General features: G+C 41.8%; 1 protein-coding gene across 1 annotated transcript in view; it reads right to left on the bottom strand.

Moving 5' to 3' along the window:
* abca5 (ATP-binding cassette, sub-family A (ABC1), member 5) overlaps window positions 1–20,081 on the bottom strand; it is a 125,457-nt gene that overhangs the window by 86,845 nt on the left and 18,531 nt on the right. The window contains exons 3-5 of the mRNA XM_064933733.1: window positions 11,409–11,598; window positions 10,901–11,074; window positions 414–511 (exon numbers count right to left, since the gene is read on the bottom strand). Coding sequence (XP_064789805.1) covers window positions 414–511; window positions 10,901–11,074; window positions 11,409–11,598 — 462 coding nt within the window. The remainder of the gene's footprint in view (window positions 1–413; window positions 512–10,900; window positions 11,075–11,408; window positions 11,599–20,081) is intronic.

Below are 20,081 nucleotides of genomic sequence, written 5' to 3'. Positions count from 1 at the left end.
TCTCCAATAATCGATATCGGAGTTGAAAAATCATAATCGGTCGACCTCTAATCCTGAACAGCTCATCAAATGGCTACCCATACTATTTGCATTGCCCCCCTCACACTGCTGCTACTCTCTGTTAATATCTATGCATAGCCACTTTAATAACTAACTTCGTGTACATAATTACCTCAATTACCTCGACACCGGTGCCCCCCGCACATTGACCCTGTACAGGTACCCCCGTATATATCCCCGCTATGGTTATTTACTGCTGCACTTTAATTATTTGTTATTCTTATCTCATACGTTTTTAAAGGTATTTTCTTAAAACTGCATTGTTGGTTAATGGCTTATAAATAAGCATTTCACTGTAAGGTCTACTACACCTGTTGTATTCGGCACATGTGACAAATAACATTTGATCTCACCTGTATGATGGCGGCGTCGATGAGAGTCTGGAGGCGGATGAAGCCAGAGTACCAGTAATTAGCTGCTCTGCAGTTCACTGAGCTGGCAAAACAGTTGGCTGAGGGAGGGAGGAACAAACAAAGAAACAAACAGACACACTCCGTTAATGCCTTCACAACTCACATCTGTACATGGACTAGTGACCAATCCTTTGAATAATCTTGGAATTTAAACTCATCTAGTAGTATGCAAACAATATATCTCCATGCGGAAGGCTATCTATTGTATTGGGGATGTTCTGCTTGTACAAAGAGGGTAGGGTTAAACTTTGTCTCTCTCACTAATGGACATTAGGAAGGTATAGACTCAACTCTCGCTCACAATTAAAAAATACATTTTTTCACCTTTGTTTAACCAGGTAGGCAAGTTTAGAACATGTTCTCATTTACAATTGCGACCTGGCCAAGATAAAGCAAAGCAGTTTGACACATACAACAACACAGAGTTACACATGGAGTAAACATACAGTCAATAATACAGTAGAAAAATATGTCTATATACAATGTGAGCAAATGAGGTGAGATAAGGGAGGTAAAGGCAAAAAAAAAGGCCATGGTGGTGAAGTAAATACAATATAGCAAGTAAAACACTGGAATGGTAGATTTGCAGCGGAAGAATGTGCAAGGTAGAGGTAGAAAAAATGGGGTGCAAGGGAGCAAAATAAATACAGTAGGGGGAGAGGTAGTTGTTTGGGCTAAATTATAGATGGGCTATGTACAGGTGCAGTAATCTGTGAGTCGAGGATCGGTAGGACGGTCAGTTTTACAAGGGTATGTTTGGCAACATGAGTGAAGGATGCTTTGTTGCGAAATAGGAAGCCAATTCTAGATTTAACTTTGGATTGGAGATGTTTGATGTGAGTCTGGAAGGAGAGCTTACAGTCTAACCAGACACCTAGGTATTTGTAGTTGTCCACATATTCTAAGTCAGAACCTTCCAGAGTAGTGATGTTGGACAGGCGGGAAGGTGCAGGCAGCGATCGGTTGAAGAGCATGCATTTAGTTTTACTTGCATTTAAGAGCAGTTGGAGGCCACGGAAGGAGAGTTGTATGGCATTGAAGCTCATCTCAAGGGTTGTTAACACAGTGTCCAAAGAAGGGCCAGAAGTATACAGAATGGTGTCGTCTGCGTAGAGGTGGATCAGAAACTCACCAGCAGCAAGAGCGACATCATTGATGTATACAGAGAAGAGAGTCGATCCAAGAATTGAACCCTGTGGCATCCCCATAGATACTGCCAGAGGCCCGGACAACAGGCCCTCCGATTTGACACACTGAACTCTATCAGAGAAGTCGTTGATGAACCAGGCGAGGCAATCATTTGACAAACCAAGGCTATCGAGTCTGCCAATGAGGATGTGGTGATTGACAGAGTCGAAAGCCTTGGCCAGGTCAATGAATACGGCTGCACAGTATTGTTTCTTATCGATGCTAGTAAAGATATCGTTTAGGACCTTGAGCATGGCTGAGGTGCACCCATGACCAGCTCTGAAACCAGATAGCAGAGAAGGTATGGTGGGATTCAGAATGGTCGGTAATCTGTTTTTTTATTTTATTTTTTACAATAAAAAATCAAATAAAAAAAGACAGCAATACTAACAATGACATCCAATTTAGAGGACAAAACAAAACTTAACTCACACATACACAAAATAAAACAAAATCCTATTAGGTGGTACATGTATATGAAGACAGCATAGTCATTACAAGCAGTGTAGTTATGCCAAAAATAAATGTTGAGTGGAGTACAGCACAGAGTAGCAGCAGATCGTCAACGCAGTTATGAAGCGGGACTAGACTATTTATCCAGTATCGGCTGCCATATTTTGTAAAACATTGGACTTCTATTGGAGGTATTGTATCGAATCTTTTCCATATGTATTACATTCCCTAAATCCCGTAACCACATTTCAAAGGTAGGAACAGTCTCCAGTTTCTAAAATTGCAATATGAGCCTTTTGGCTAATAGAGTTCAAAGAGAGACAGCTTTCCCTTCGTGGTTATTCCCATCAACTGTACCAAACAGAGCGGGTAATGGGTCTGGGGCTAGAACTCTATCAAAGGCTCTAGATAAATAATCAAAAATGAGAGCCCAGTAAACATGTAACTTAGGACATGTCCAGAATAAGTGGGTCAACGTCCCCTCATCCTGCTTGCACCTCTCACACAGTGGTGAGGTGTCCGGGAATGTTTTATGCAGTTTTACTTTTGAGTAATGTAACCTGTGTATCACCTTAAACTGTACAAGGTTGTGTCTGGCATTCACTGAACTGTGGTTTATATTCCTGAGAGCTTCTACCCAGTCCTCATCTGAGATTTTTGACTCAAGTTCTTGTTCCCAAGCCCTTTTAATGGTGTCTGTGGATACATCTATGTGGGCCTGTAGCACATCATACAGTCTAGAGACCGACCCGTTTGAATGGGGTTTGACAAGGATCAAGCTATCTAATGTAGGACTATTTGGCTTCATGCCATACTGTGGGATATGTGTCCTTACGAAATTCCTGATTTGGAGGTATCTGAAAAAAATGTGTTGTTGGCATGTTGAACTTTCCCTGTAATTGTTGAAATGAAGCTAACTGACCATCTATGTATAGATTACCAATTGTTGTGAGCCCCTTCTCCCTCCACTGTGAAAACACCACATCATCCAATGCGGGGTGCAAAGCATGATTCAGGCAAATCGGGCTGTCAATGTATACAGTGGGTATGTTAAGAAAATACCTCATCTGTTTCCAGATCCTAAGCGTATGACAAATGACTGGGTTAGAGTCATAAGTGGATTTTTTCACATATGATGGGCTATTAACAAGTGCAGGGAGTGAGGAACGTTGACAGGAGGCCTGCTCAATCAAAAACCATGCAGGCATATCCTTCTGTCTCATCGCAGGTAAGCTTTCCCTCCAGAAAGACACAATGTTCAGATTAGCAGCCCAATAATACAGTTTAAAGTGAGGAAGGCCAAAGCCCCCCTCTATTTTGTACTTGCATAAATGCTTCTTTGAAATTCTGGCTGCCTTGTTATCCCATAAAAATGGAGTTACTATTGAATCCAGTTTCTTAAAATAGCTTTGTGGTATGAAATTGGGTAGACATTGGAAGAGGTAAAGAAACATGTGTAGGACAACCATTTTAATAGCGTTTATACAACCAACCAAGGAGATAGGCAGAGTTTTCCAAAAATCGATATTTTGTTTAAGCTGATATATTTTCATGTCCCAATTCGCTTTCAATAGCTGATCAAGGTCTCTTGTCACTACAATGCCAAGGCTTGTGAACTTGTCCATCACTGTTCTAAATGGGGTAGATAGATTTCCATAGTTTGTGGATCAGTAGCATCGCATTTTGATTGGTTTGATTGATTAGCTGAGTAAAACTGCGCAAAGCATTTATTAATATCCTGCGGATCTGTTACTATTTTACCCTTCTTGTCTTTTATTTTGTGAATAGCTCTAGATGCCTGTACATGCCTTAGCTGTCTTGCTAATAATTTGTGGTTTGTCACCCAGTTCAAAATAACTTTGTTGCGTTCTAGCAAGTAAAGAGCCCACCCGTTTCGAAAGGATGATATTGTATTCATATTTTAACTTTGTGATCTTCTCAAGGACTGTATATGAGGAATTCGTCCTAAAAACGTTCTCCTGTTCCCCTAACTCACTTTCAATTTCTCTTAGCCTAGTATTGGCGTGTTTCTTCCTCTCTGATGTATAAGAAATAATGTAACCTCTAATCACAGCCTTTAGAGATTCCCAAAGGGTGGAGTCGTCAACATCCCCCGTGTCGTTAGTTCCGAGGAAAAAGGCAATCTGCTCCTTCAAAATAGTGACAAAAAGCCTCATCTTTCAGCAGGTATGCGTCTAAGCGCCACGGTCGCCGACCTGTCGACATATTGTCGAGTTTCAGCACCATGGACACAGGAGAGTGGTCCGTAATTAGAATAGGGTGATAGGTAACCGACTCAGCTGCTGAAATTAGTTTGGAGTCCAACAAAAAAGTCAATTCTGGAATATGATTTATGAACTGATGAAAAGAAAGAGTAATCCCTGTCTGTTGGGTGCGTCAGTCTCCAAATATCGACAATGTAAAGGTTTGTCATCAATGTAGTTAGGCAGACACTGGCATTTGATTATTGAAGTGACCTTGATAGCTGTTTATCTAAAAGAGGATCTAACGTACAGTTAAAGTCCCTTCCAACAATAACACTTGTATCCGAGATATTTGGTATGTCCTTAAATACCCTTTGAAAAAATAATGGATCATCGAAGTTGGGTCCATATAAATTGACCAAGGTTACTGGTTTCTGATTCAGTGTACCAGCCACAATAATATACCGACCATTAGGATCTGAAATCGAGGATGAGTAAACAACTGGAATGTTTTTCCTTATCAGGATTGCTACCCCTCTCGCTTTTGCATTACATTTACATTACATTTAAGTCATTTAGCAGACGCTCTTATCCAGAGCGACTTACAAATTGGTGAATTCACCTTCTGACATCAGTGGAACAGCCACTTTACAATAGTGCATCTAAATCATTTAAGGGGGGTGTGAAGGATTGCTTTATCCTATCCTAGGTATTCCTTGAAGAGGTGGGGTTTCAGGTGTCTCCGGAAGGTGGTGATTGACTCCGCTGTCCTGGCGTCGTGAGGGAGTTTGTTCCACCATTGGGGGGCCAGAGCAGCGAACAGTTTTGACTGGGCTGAGCGGGAACTGTACTTCCTCAGTGGTAGGGAGGCGAGCAGGCCAGAGGTGGATGAACGCAGTGCCCTTGTTTGGGTGTAGGGCCTGATCAGAGCCTGGAGGTACTGCGGTGCCGTTCCCCTCACAGCTCCGTAGGCAAGCACCATGGTCTTGTAGCGGATGCGAGCTTCAACTGGAAGCCAGTGGAGAGAGCGGAGGAGCGGGGTGACGTGAGAGAACTTGGGAAGGTTGAACACCAGACGGGCTGCGGCGTTCTGGATGAGTTGTAGGGGTTTAATGGCACAGGCAGGGAGCCCAGCCAACAGCGAGTTGCAGTAATCCAGACGGGAGATGACAAGTGCCTGGATTAGGCATCAAAGTTAGACTGGTATATCTGACCGATCCAGCTGACTCGTAGCTTGGCCTGAGCGGAACGTTTAATATGAGTTTCTTGAAGAAACACCCAGTGATTTAAGATGAGAAAAAACCTTAGCTCGTTTCACCACTATCTTTATTCCACGTGGTCTACTCTGTGCTCTGTCACTATGTGGCATTTCTTATTTTAGAGCAAATTTTTGCTGTCATACAAAAGTCAGAAGAAAAACGTCCCGCCGTGCGGGAGCTTGCATAATGTACGTGAACATAAAACACATACCCCATCCCCCGTCCCGTCCCTTTACTGAGTGACTTCCCCAAATGAAGCACTCCTTGGCTAACACACAAACCTTAGGGTGTCTAGACATACAGCTTGAACTAACTCGTCGTCTACAGAGATGCTCCGCATATACGCTAATATTAAATAACACTTAACTCTCACATTAGGGGGTGAGTGGTGCTAAAACATGATGTGACAAACAATGCTATATTAGCCACAACATCTCACCAATCATAAGTCCCAAATTCTGATCTTCTAATCGAAAAGCCTTAGTCCGGAAATCCAAACACATTCCTGACCTGTATTTGGTCATTTAGCCGGCTGACACAGCCGTTCTGTATCCTCAGCCAGGGAGCTTGCTTGTCAAGAACCGATCGGCCTCTTTTGGGTTGTCAAACGTATGTGTTGATCCTTCGACTGTCACCTTAAACCGGGCTGGGAAGAGGAATCCATATCGGATGTTGGCCGCCCTGCATTTGTTGCGTACCTCATCATACGTTGGTTCCTCACCTCCGAGGTAAGATCTGGGTAGAAAGACACCCTGGCTCCGTTGAAGTTAAGGGGGAACTTTTGACTAGCCAGCTTGAGGATGAGATCCCTGGTCTGGGGATAGTGCAGCCGTACAATGAATGGCCTTGGTGGCGCGCCCTTGGCCGGCTTCGTTGCCTGAGATCTGTGAGCGCGGTCGATCAGGATGGCCGTTTTGAAGGGTTCACTCCCCAGCAGGGCCGGTATCAGCTCCGAGACAAATTCAGTGGGTTTCCCTTTCTCAGTGTCCTCCTGGATGCCACATATTCGGATGTTCTGGCGTCTTGAATGCGACTCAAGCATTTCCAGTCGGGCTTTCAGGGTTTTGTTGTCATTTTTGAACGTTGCGCACTGTTTCTCTATGTCCTGTAGCCTGGCCTCGTGATCGACTGTCATCTGCTCAACCTCATGCACCCTTCTCTGAGTTGCCTTCACAGTTTCGGCCAAAGTCCCAATACTCTTTGAGATATCGGCCAACCTTGTGTCCACCTTCTTGCTTAGTGAGTTTATGGCAGCCAGTATGTCACTTTGCGTAAGCTCTGTGGGGGACTCTTGGAAGCTAGCCTCTTCAGCTAACTCCTCGTGGGTTGGCGACGTTGAAATTGGTTCGCTGTCTATCTCATTCAGGTTATCTTGTTTAGCGCTCCCTTTTCTGGTGCCTTTTCCCTTTGTCATATTTGTTTGAAGATATAGGTTGTGAGAGGTTAAGATAAATACTAATTTGTTTCAAACTGGAGCGGAGCTCAAGCAAAGCACGTCTACTCCATAGCACGCTCTCTAGCGCCCCCCGGTAATCTGTTTGTTGACTTGGCTTTCAAAGACCTTAGAAAGGCAGGGTAGGATAGATATAGGTCTGTAGCAGTTTGGGTCAACAGTGTGTCCCCCTTTGAAGAGGGGGATGGCCGCAGCTGCTTTCCAATCGTTGGGAATCTCAGACGACACGAAAGAGAGGTTGAACGGGCTAGTAATAGGGGTTGCAACAATTTCGGCAGATAATTTTAGAAATTTGTAGGGGTCCAGATTTTGCAGCTCTTTCAAAACATCAGCTGACTGGATTTGGGAGAAGGAGAAATGGGGAAGGCTTTGGCGAGTTGCTGTGGGGGGTGCAGTGCTGTTGAACGGGGTAGGGGTAGACAGATGGAAAGCATGGCCAGCCGTAGAAAAATGCTTATTGAAATTATCTATTATAATGGATTTATCGATGGTGACAGTGTTTCCTATCCTTAGTTCAGTGGGCAGCTGGGAGGAGGTGTTCTCCATGGACTTTACAGTGTCCCAGAACCTTTTTGAGTTTGTGTTGAAGGAAGCAAATGTATGCTTGAAAAAGCTAGCCTTGGCTTTTCTAACTGCCTGTGTATGTTGGTTTCTAGCTTCCCTGAAAAGTTGCATATCACGGGGGCTGTCCAATGGCGTTCTGCATTAGCATCGGATGTTTTTGTGTTGGTTCTGGGCAGTCAGGTCTGGAGAGAACCAAGGGCTATATCTGTTCCTGGATCTAAATTTCTTGAATGGGGCATGCTTATTTAAGATGGTGGGGAAGGCATTTAAAAATAAATAACCAGGCATCCTCTACTGACGGGGTGAGATCAATATCCTTCCAGGATACCCCGGCCAGGTCGATTAGAAAGGTCTGCTCGCTGAAGTGTTTCAGGGAGCGTTTGACAGTGATGAGTGGAGGTCGTTTGACCGCTGACCCATTTCGGATGCAGGCAATGAGGCAGTGATCACTGAGATCTTAGTTGAAAACAGCAGAGGTGTATTTGGAGGGCAAGTTGGTTAGGATGATATCTATGAGGGTGCCTGTGTTTACGGCTTTGGGGTGGTACCTGGTAGGTTCATTGATAATTTGTGTGAGATTGAGGGCATCAAGCTTAGATTGTAGGATGGCTGGGGTGTTAAGCATGTTCCAGTTTAGGTCGCCTAGCAGCATGAGCTCTGAAGATAGATGGGGGGCAATCAGTTCAAATATGGTGTCCAGAGCACAGTTGGGGGCAGAGGGTGGTTTATAGCAGGCGGCAACGGTGAGAGACTTGTTTTTAGAGAGGTGAATTTTTAAGAAGAAGAAGTTCAAATTGTTTGGGTACAGACCTGGATAGTAGGACAGAACTCTGCAGGCTATCTTTGCAGTAGATTGCAACACCGCCCCCTTTGGGCAATCTATCTTGCCTGAAAATGTTATAGTTAGGGATGGAGATTTCAGAATTTTTGGTGGTCTTCCTAAGCCAGCATTCAGACACGGCTAGAACATCCGGGTTGGCAGAGTGTGCCAAAGCAGTGAATAAAACAAACTTAGGGAGGAGGCTTCTAATGTTAACATGCATGAAACCAAGGCTATTACGGTTACAGAAGTCCTCAAAAGAGAACGCCTGGGGAATAGGAGTGGAGCTAGGCACTGCAGGGCCTGGATTCACCTCTACATCACCAGAGGAACAGAGGAGGAGTAGGATAAGGGTACGGCTAAAAGCTATGAGAATTGGTTGTCTAGAACGTCCAGAACAGAGAGTAAAAGGAGGTTTCTGGGGGCGATAAAATAGCTTCAAGGTATAATGTAAAGACAAAGGTATGGTAGGATGTGACTACAGTGGAGGTAAACCTAGGTATTGAGTGATGATGAGGGAGATAGTCTCTAGAAACATAATTGAAACCAGGTGATGTCATCTCATTTGTGAGGGGTGGAACTGAAAGGTTGGATAAGGTATAATGAGCAGGTCTAAAGGCTCTATAGTAAAATAAGCCAATAAACACTAACCAGAACAGCAATGGACAAGGCATATTGACATTAAGACTAGAGGTCGACCGATTATGATCTTTCAACGCCGATACCGATTATTGGAGGACCAAAAAAGTCGATACCGATTAAAATCGGACAATTTCTATTTATTTATTTGTAATAATGACAATTACAACAATACTGAATGAACACTTATTTTAACTTAATATAATACATACATTTAGCCTCAAATAAATAATGAAACATGTTCAATTTGGTTTAAATAATGCAAAAACAAAGTGTTGGAGAAATTACACTGTTACATGTGCCAAGTAAAAAAGCTAACGTTTAAGTTCCTTGCTCAGAACATATGAAAGTTGGTGGTTCCTTTTAACATGAGACTTCCATATTCCAAGGTAAGAGGTTTTAGGTTGTAGTTAATATAGTATTTATAGGACTATTTCTCTTTATACCATTTGTATTTCATATACCTTTGACTATTGGATGTTCTTATAGGCACTTTAGTATTGCCAGTGTAACAGTATAGCTCCCGTCCCTCTCCTCGCCCCTACCTGGGCTCGAACCAGGAACCAGGACAACAGCCACCCTCGAAGCAGCGTTACCCATCGCTCCACAAAAGCGTCGGCCCTTGCAGAGCAAGGGGAATAACTACTCCAAGTCTCAGAGCGAGTGACGTTTGAAACGCTACCCAGCTAACTAGCTAGCCATTTCACATCGGTTACACCAGCCATTAGGCTGATAGGCTTGAAGTCATAAATAGCACTGTGCTTGCGAGCTGCTGGCAAAAACGCATGAAAGTGCTGTTTGAATGAATGCTTACGAGCCTGCTGCTGCCTACCATCGTTCAGTCAGACTGCTCTATCAAATCATAGACTTAGTTATAACACACAGAATTACGAGCCTTTGGTCATTAATATGGTCGAATCCGGAAACTATCATTTCGAAAACAAAACATTTATTATTTCAGTGAATCTAACGGATGGCATCCCTAAGTCTAAATATTCTTGTTACATTGCACAACCTTCAATGTTATGTCATAATTACGTAAAATTCTGGCAAATTAGTTCACAATGAGCCAGGCTGCCCAAACTGTTGCATATACCCTGACTCTGCGTGCAATGAACGCAAGAGAAATGACACAATTTCACCTGGTTAATATTGTCTGCTAACCTGGATTTCTTTTAGCTAAATATGCAGGTTTAAAAATATATACTTATGTGTATTGATTTCAAGAAAGGCATTGGTGTTTATGGTTAGGTACAGTCGTCCAACGATTGTGCTTTTTTCGCAAATGCACTTTTGTTAAATCATCCCCCAGCGTTGCATTGATTATATGCAAAGCAGGACGCGCTAGATAAACAAGTAATATCATCAACCATGTGTAGTTATAACTAGTGATTATGATTTACTGATTGTTTTTTGTAAGATAAGCTTAATGCTAGCTACCAACTTACCTTGGCTTCTACAGCATTCACGTAACAGGCAGGCTCCTCGTGGAGTGCAATGAGAGGCAGGTGGTTAGAGCGTTGGACTAGTTAACTGTAAGGTTGCAAGATTGGATCCCCCGAGCTGACAAGGTGAAAATCTGTCATTCTGCCCCTGAACAAGGCAGTTAACCCACCGTTCCTAGGCCGTCATTGAAAATAAGAATGTGTTCTTAACTGACTAGCCTAGGTAAATAAAAGGTTGATTTTTTTTTTTTTTTTTTAAAGAATCGGCAAAATCAGCACCCAAAAATACAGATTGTTATGAAAACGTCCCTAATTAATTGGCCATTTCGAATTAATCGGTCGAACTCTAATTAAGACATTGATAAATACTTTATTTATTACAAAATTAAAATCATCTCTCACCAATAGATTCAGTGTAGTCACTGGGCAGGGGCAGATGGTTGTAAGGGAAGCGCAACCTGTAAGAGGTGGGTGTGCTGCCCATGAAGACCACCCCAACGTAGCCTGAGGGCTCATAAAGACTGGCATTCTCCAGATCCTCTTCACTAGAGAACATCTCCAGGCGATCCTGCAAGTCTACAGTGCAATCAGGAAATCACAAGAAATAAGGCAGACATAAATACACTGTCTGTGTCCCCAATAGCACAGTATTCCTGTTATAGCGCACAACATTTGACAAGGGCCCATATAAATTCCCTCCAGGCTCCAATCAATGCTTAGCCTACACCAAGGCAATGCTTTTAGGCTAAATCCATGACGGGGCGGGGAGGGCTTAATCCATGCCTTGGTTTTGTTAATCTGGTCACAGTCGCCAAATGCTAACGTTTTAGCATTTGTGCGACAAATCCAAAGCAAGTCAATATCCCCTACATTAGCATTTTACGCACTTCATGTCCATCCTCCTACTTACGCATTTCCTGGGCCACCTCCTCCATGATGTGATTGGTGGCATTGTTAATGGGGGTGTATCCCAGGCCCTTGAGTAAGTGGTAGTCCTCCCTCTCCAGCTCCATGGTACTGATGCCTCCGTAGTAGACATGTGGGTTCAGGGTGCTGATCAGAATCAGCAGGCACAGCAGCAGCAGCGGCAGGATCAACTCCTAGAGGGGAAACGGCACCAATCAATCAAATCATCTCCTGGAGGGAAAGGGAATTAATCAACCACTCACTATCTCAATAAATAACATTGATTTATAAAGGGCATCAATTAATCAATAATACAATGAAACAAATGTATTGATAAAGCCCTTTTATATCAGCATTTATCAAAGTGCTTGACAGTAACTCGGCCTAGATGGAAGGACACAAGACTGAGGTTGAATTAACATATCAGCCTTATCATTCTAATAAACAGCACAGTGACACTACCGTAAACATCCTACTACCGTAGACAGTACTCCTCCCCCATAACCTCTCGGTGGCCTGGTTTGAGCGGATCAAATCGGTGACGCATTGTGATTGACTGACTGATCTACAAATAATAATGACTGAGTAGTTATCAATGATGCAAAGTGATTTGTCAGTCAGTCGGCAGTTGCTTACACTGTCGGCTACAATGTCGAACAAGCCCACTGTCTTTAGCTTTTCCACGGTCTCAAATTCTCACTACCATCAAGGTTGGCGACAAACAGTGCTATTGGGGAGCAGTGAGATTAATTGAAACACTTAATTGTTGTGTTTGGCATGTCATGCTCTCAGCTGGAGGCCGGCATATCTTTCAAACATCCATGGATAAAAAAGATATGCTAGCTACTCCTATGACATGCCTAGTCCTATGCCTATTAGGTAAGTAGTGTGAGGCAGCTTGATGTACTATACAAGTACATCCACTGGACAGGATGCTAGTCTATTGCAGGGCCTATGCCGATTAAGTCCATATAAACACACTGTGGGTTGGTTTTCCGGAGCAAAAAACACACATTATGAAGGGGGTATTAAAACCTCAAAACCTCAAACGTTAAGTCCCCTATTTATGAAACTTAGAGCGGTTCTGACCAATATTTCTGTGTAGAGCGTATCATGTGAACAGCACATCAATTGCTTTACACTCTCTAAAAGCGCTGGTTGTCCCGATTCATGTGCGCTATTGCAAGCGCAGCTGTGAGGTTCACAAACACGGGAAACTGTTCATTTGCATAGGGAGCGACGCGTCACATTTTCTGGCCTATCCGGACAAAGGACTTCCTGTGCCTGTGAACCTCATAGCTGACCTTGCATATGAAACGGGAGTCTATCGGATGCAACAATAGCAGTTTCATCTCGCTGCGATGTTCTCAGCTGGATTTATAGCTCTCAACAGGAAAAAATACAAAATCATTTTGTAGAATTGAAACAACACCACTTTCTCTTGGTCACATACTAAATTGATTTGTGCTTAAAGCTGTAGTTGTAATGAATGGCATTTCGCTCAGAAGAGGGCAGAAAAGCCTGTCCGTTTTATGAAATTGTGCAAATATTGTACTGTCACTACAATGATATTTATTTTACAGTTATAAGGTGAAATCTTACAGCAAGTACTTTAGAATTTCATTGTTACTATATTAAGAAGGGGTGTGAACATTTAAAAGCTAAAATGTTTAAACAAAATTGGGATCTTTAAAATTAAGAAAAATCCTTTAGGGAAATTCTCTTGTTTTTATCACAGTGCAACTGGCTTGACTGCTCTTTTGCTTCGCTAATGATGCAAGTGGGTGTTCACTCTTCGGTCTGTTGCACATAGAATATCCTAGACTATTCATTGATGATAGGCCCTGCTTTACTGAAGTTGTGAGACATTGCAAGCCAAGAAATTGCTAAATTCAGCATTCCATTGCGAGATACAGGCACTTTCAACTTAGTGTATGTAAACTTCTGACCCACTGGAATTGTGATAGAGTGAATTATAAGTGAAATAATCTGTCTGTAAACAATTGCTGGAAAAATGACTTGTGTCATGCACAGAGTCGAGGCCCTAACCAACTTGCCAAAAGTATAGTTTGTTCACAATAAATGTGTGGTGTGGTTGAAAAACTAGTTTAATGACTCCAACCTAAGTCTATGTAAACTTCCGACTTCAACTGTATTTACCATATGATATGGTGACAGAAACCTTGTACCTTATAAGCAGGCAATTGCAAATGATTAAATTCTTCCAATAGAAATTTTTAAAAACAATTTAGTTATGAATTGAACTTTAATTAAATGAGTTGACTCTTCACATGGGATAATTTCACTGAACAAAAAGGGAATATTGAATTATCCCCAATGATCCATCGCATCTCCCAAAAACATTTTCAACATGCATCTATAAAATGACAGTCTAGAAACTAAAGCTTTGGTTGTCTTCCTCAGGCTTCCCTGTCTTCTTCCTGGACCTCCTCAATGTTCACCTCTTGAACATCCAGACTCTGAGACCTCATCTTCACAGTCACATTCCAACCTTGAGGGTGGCTCGTTGTCAGGCTCAAAATGCCTCACATGGCCACCAATTGTTCAACCCTTGTATTGGTCAGCCAGTTGCGTTCTTTGGTGTGTGTGTGTTCCCAAACAAGGACCAGTTGCGCTCTGAGGCAGCTGATGTTGGTGGGATTTGGAGAATAATGGAGGCAACAGGGGAAAGAGCCTCAGATCCACAAAATCCCTTCCACCAGGTGGCTGATGAGATATGTTGGCACGACTGCCATATTGCATCTCCATCAAAAAGCCCTTGCTTGGAAGTGTACTTCGCCAAACTGCCAAGAACCTTGCCCTCATCCAGGCCAAGGTGGCGAGACATGGTAGTGATGACACCATAGGCCTTGTTGATCTCTGCACCAGACAAGATGCTCTTGCCAGCATGCTTAGGGTCCAACATGTACGCTGCGGCGTGTATGGATTTCAGGCAGAAGTCTTCACACTTTTTGATGTATTTCAGAACTGCAGTTTCCTCTGCTTGGAGCAACAGTGAAGTGGGCAGGGCAGTACGTGTTTCTTCTCTTACATATGTAAGCAGAGTCTGAACATCAGACAGGATGGCATTGTCTTCCTCAATCCATGCAATGGCTTTTACTATAGGTTTCAGGAGTTTCAGGCTGCTTACCACCCTCTCCAAAAATACATAATCCTGGAGGATCCTCTAGATGGGGCTGTCCATATCGGCAGATTGTGATATGGCCATTTCTTGGAAAGACTCCTTCCCCTCCAGGAGACATGATGACAACACCTCCCCAATGGGTGTTGCTGGACTGCTTCAATGTGGTGCTCTTATTCTTCTCACTTTGCTTGGTGAGGTAGATTGCTGCTATAACTTGATGACCCTTCACATACCTAACCATTTCCTTGGCTCTCTTGTAGAGTGCATCCATTATTTTCAGTGCCATGATGTCCTTAAGAGCAGATTCAATGCATGAGCAGCACAGCCAATGGGTGTGATGTGTGGGTAGGACTCCACTTTAGACCAAGCAGTCTTCATGTTCGCAGCATTGTCTGTCACCAGTGCGAATACCTTATGTGGTCCAAGGTCATTGACTGCATTCAGCTCATCTGCAATGTAGAGACCGGTGTGTCTGTTGTCCCTTGTGTCCGTGCTCTTGTAGAATACTGGTTGAGGGGTGGAGATGTAGTTAATTATTCCCTGCCCACGAACATTCGACCACCCATATGAGATGATTGCAATACAGTCTGCTTTCTCTGTGATTTGCTTGACCTTCACTTGAACTCTATCTATAAAATGAGTAGATAAAGCATGTCTGGTTGGAGGGGTGTATGCTGGGCGAAGAACATTCAGCAATCTCTTCCAATACACATTGCCTGTGAGCATCAGAGGTGAACCAGTTGCATATACCATTCAAGCAAGACATTCTTCAGCATTTCTCTGACTATGTTCCTCCATTGAGCAAAACAAAACTTCTGATTCCAGGAGGACCATGAGCTGTTCCTATCAATAAGGTGTCTGATTAATACTTTTCACATTGAATAGAAATAGAGGGACTTTTGTCAGAGGTTGCTTGTTGTGAGAGCTGAGGTAACTTTATGTACTTGGCCAGATTATTCTGCATATTTGTTGCATTCTTCATATGATTTGGCACAGTATTTGCAAATGTACACCGTTTTCCTTCTACATTAGCTGCAGTGAAATGTTTCCACACATCAGATAGTGCCCGTGGCATTTTCCTGTAAAGATGAGAAAATAAATTGTAAAAATAAATAATACAATTCCATGTACAGATAAAACGTTAAGCAGTTAGATTAAACAATTCCTTTGAAAGATAAATGTTTTAAAATTAAACATGTATGGAAACAAGTGAATTAACAGTTTGCAGGCTCAAGCAAGCTAAACCCCACATGGTAGCAAAAACTAACCAGCAGAAATTGTTAACAAGTTAGAAGTTATTTATTTAAACACACTTTGCTGTAACCTATTATTTACCAGTTAACAAAAAAAACATACGTCATACAAAATATATTCACCCCAAAGTATTGTAATCAAAACTTACCAGAAAACATGTAGTCCTTGGCTCAGACAGTGTAGTAGTGTGGGCTCAATAGCATCTCATTAGTGTGTAATATCTTGAGAATCAGCTGTACATGTGATGGAAGAATGCACTGTGCATGCAGAGGGTTGCAATTCCATTGAATTGGGGATAGTTTAACCAAAATGCCACAAGACCTAGATGTCTGATGTGTATCCCGCAAAAAAAAAATGGTTCACTGTTAATAAGTAAACTTTTGTGATGAATTTAAACAAAATTCCCCAAATTCCAGGGCTTAACTTTCCATAGAAAACTTCCGGAAATCTACCGACCCTTTGTAACCCTAGTTGTCAGGCAAATTGTTTATGGCCATCACAATTTTTTTTTCTTCACTTTTGGGTATGTCTATATTTAGGCAGAAATCTACATTTTGCCATTATGTTCAAGTTCAGTTGTTAATAAACTTAATTACTTGCTTATCGTTAGTTTATAAATCTGTAATGAACAACTATTACAAAAAAAGAAAACACGTTTGATAAACAGTTTTGCCAAAGGATAATCATTAGCGCTAAACTGGCATTGGTGCTTTGCTCCCAGACAAGCTTGCCATGGAAGTATGGAGCGTTACATAACACGCTTAATTTATTTGGTTGCATTTTAATAACCTTTAAAGGGATTGCAGCGAGTCCAAGACGGATTATGACATTCAGCGAGCGGTTGATGTGGCCAGCATGATTAAAAAGCAGAGTCGACCACTTCGTTTTGACAGCACATGTGCAGTAGGAACTGTATGCTAAGTGTCAGCCTGCGTCCCAATATATTGCAAAACAACAAAGGTACCATTTGGAACTCAACCCTAGTTATTCAACACTTTCTGACTTCACTTATACAACGACTTAATTTCCAGGAAGCCCCTCAAACACTGGCTACCCCGGGTGGAAAATATGAAACCGAGAAATGCATTAATAATGCATTACAGCAATTTAGCAACTCCAAATGAGAAACGCATGGCCCTACAAAGAAGGAAAATAGAGGAAGGACTTAAAACAAAACAGAATATAACTATTGTAAAACACATTGTGTATAATCTGAAGGTAGAAACCTAAGTGTTATTGTTTATTAGTTTACCCCAATTGGGGGAGGAATGGTAGGGTTTGCCGGGAAGTAATAAAGGCATATATTTTTTAAAGTGTGTATATGTATGTATGTTTATGTATATATATATATATATATATATATATATATATATATATATATGTGTTTATGTATGTATATATATATATATATATATATATATATATATTTTATGTATGTATATATATATATATATATATATATATATATATATATATATATATATATATATATATATATATATATATATGTTTATATATATATATATATATATATATATATCAAAAATATATGGGGTACTGGAAATGATGCAGACATTTAAATTGACGGAAGCAACAATCCAAAATATTAAAGCTGATCCACCCCCTAAAAAAAATATATATATATATATAAAATAATACAAAAGAAAGAAAATGCACAAAAAAAAGAGGAAAAAGTTTCTTATTTTGTTCAATTCCAAATCAAAATTACGGAGACCAGCTGAGTTGCGAAGCAGAATGCAGTCATATTTTCACTGGTCACAACTAGGGACGTACAATATTTTGTTTTTATTTAACCAGGTAGGCCAGTTGAGGACAAGTTATCATTTACAACTGCTACCTGGCCAAGATAAAGCAAAGCAGTGCGACAAAAACAACAGAGTTACACATGGGATAAACAAACGTACAGTCAATAACACAACAGAAAAATCTGTATACAGTGTGTGCAAATTAAGTAAGGAGGTAATGCAATAAATAGGCCATAGTTGAAGTAACTACAATTTAGCAATTAATACTGGAGTGTGCAGATGGGGATGTGCAAGTAGAAATATTGGTGTTCAAAAGAGCAGAAAAACAAATATGGGGATGAGGTATGTAGTTGGTTGGATGGGCTATTTACAGATGGGCTGTGTACAGCTGCAGCGTTTGGTAAACTCCTCTGACAGCTGATGCTTATAGTTAGTGAGGGAGATAAGTCTCCAACTTCAGTGATTTTTGCCATTCGTTCCAGTCATTGGCAGCAGAGAACTGGAGGGAAAGGCGGCCAAAGGAGGTGTTGGCTTTGGGGATGACCAGTGGAGCGCATGCTACGGGTGGGTGCTGCTATGCTGACCAGTAAGGTGAGATACGGTGGAGCTTTACTGAGCAAAGACTTATAGATGACCTGGAGCCAGTGGGTTTGGCAACGAATATGTAGCGAAGACCAGCCAACGAGAGCATACAGGTCACAGTGGTGGGTAGTATATGGGGCTTCGGTGACAAATTGGATGGCACTGTGATAGACTGCATCCAATTTGATGAGAAGAGTGTTGAAGGCTATTTTGTAAATAACATCACCGAAGTCAAGGATCGGTAGGATAGTCAGTTTTACACAGGTATGTTTGGCAGCATGAGTGAAGGTGGCTTTGTTGAGAAATAGGAAGCCGATTCTAGATTGAATTTTGGATTGGAGATGCTTAATGTGAATCTGGAAGGAGAGTTTACAGTCTAGCCAGACACCTAGGTATTTATAGTTGTCCACATATTCTAAGTCAGGACTGTCCAGAGTAGTGATACTAGTCGGGCGGGTGGAAGCGGGCAGCAATTGTTTGAAGAGCATGCATTTCGTTTTATTAGCATTTAAGAGCAGTTGGAGGCCATGGAAGGAGAGTTATATGGCATTGAAGCTCGTTTGGAAATTTGTTAACAGTGTCCAAAGAATCACCTGCAGCAAAAGCGACATCAGAAAAAAAGAGTCGGTCCGAGAATTGAACACTGTGGCACCCCCATAGACTGCCAGAGGTCCGGACAACAAGCCCTCCGAGTTGACACACTGAACTCTGAGAAGTAGTTTGTGAACCAGGCGAGGCAGATATATCAGTGAACATATCGGAATCGGCCAATATTAGCTAAAAATGCCGGTATCGGCCGATGTCTAGTTTAACGACCGATGTGCAAAACCGATGTCAAAGCTGACGTGCATACCTATATAACGAAGATACATGACATAATGACGCCACGCAAAATGTTACTCTATACGTGCAGCACAGCATTCCTAAACTAGCCCACAATGTCTGCTGTGCGGTTCTAACAGTCAACAAGTCAAGTAGTCATTTGAAAGAGTAACAAAATTTCAGCGAGACAACTCAAAGGTGAAATCCATTAAAGCAAAGATAATGTAATTCATTGCCCTTGACAATCAACCGTTCTCTGTTGTGGGTGATGTTGGCATTCGCCGACTGGTCGAGCACCGGGTAACACTACCAAGTGCGCCATTTTTCCGATGATGCCCTACCGGAGTTACACAGTAATACCGTCACTGCTATTAGCTTCACGACATACATACTATGGAATTCCGTTTGGGTCTTTGCATGTCAAAAAATATGTATAGTAGCACTGTCAAAGCTGTACAAAAAAAGTCAGCAAACAAGCAAACACTGACCACGAACGATGCGTTTACAATATAGCATTGGTAATAAAGCATAATTTGTTCAACCGCAACTTCTGGGGTAGCCTGAAAACAATAACCAGTAAAAAACTGCAGTCATTTTCATTGTTCTTAGCAATGATTTAGGAATCCTTGTGAGTAAGTATTAGCTATGTTGCCACTTGTTGTTCGCCTATTGAAATTGAACTTCAGTTCATGAAAATAAATAGCTAGACAGTTACTTAACCCGGTTGGCCAAAGCTAACGTTATAAGCAGCCAGCTAGCTTCATCTGGCAAGTGGCGCTCGACCGGACCGGGTTATGAAGCTAGCCACAATAAGGATTAGGCACAATAGTGGAATTTGCGTTTGCCTTCAAAATAAAGTAATTGACAGTGATGCAATTGAAGACAAATAGTAGAATTATGCCATACTTTTATTTAAGGCTAACCAAAGTCTACTATTGTGGCTAAACCTTATTGTGGCTAGCTTCACATACATGGGTCCGACCACCATTAATCAAAGAACTGGTTATTTTAGACAATGACACCTAGCTATATAGTAAGCTTGCTAACTACAGCTACTGAAACAGATGTCGTTTTTTGCTATGTTTTTGGGGAAGAACATTGTTTGTAT

This window comes from Oncorhynchus masou, chromosome 24 (assembly GCF_036934945.1).
Source record: "Oncorhynchus masou masou isolate Uvic2021 chromosome 24, UVic_Omas_1.1, whole genome shotgun sequence".
In the NCBI taxonomy this organism is placed as follows: Eukaryota; Metazoa; Chordata; class Actinopteri; order Salmoniformes; family Salmonidae; genus Oncorhynchus; species Oncorhynchus masou.
The sequence above is the reverse complement of the archived record's forward strand: the minus strand, read 5'-3'. Positions and strand labels throughout refer to the sequence as shown.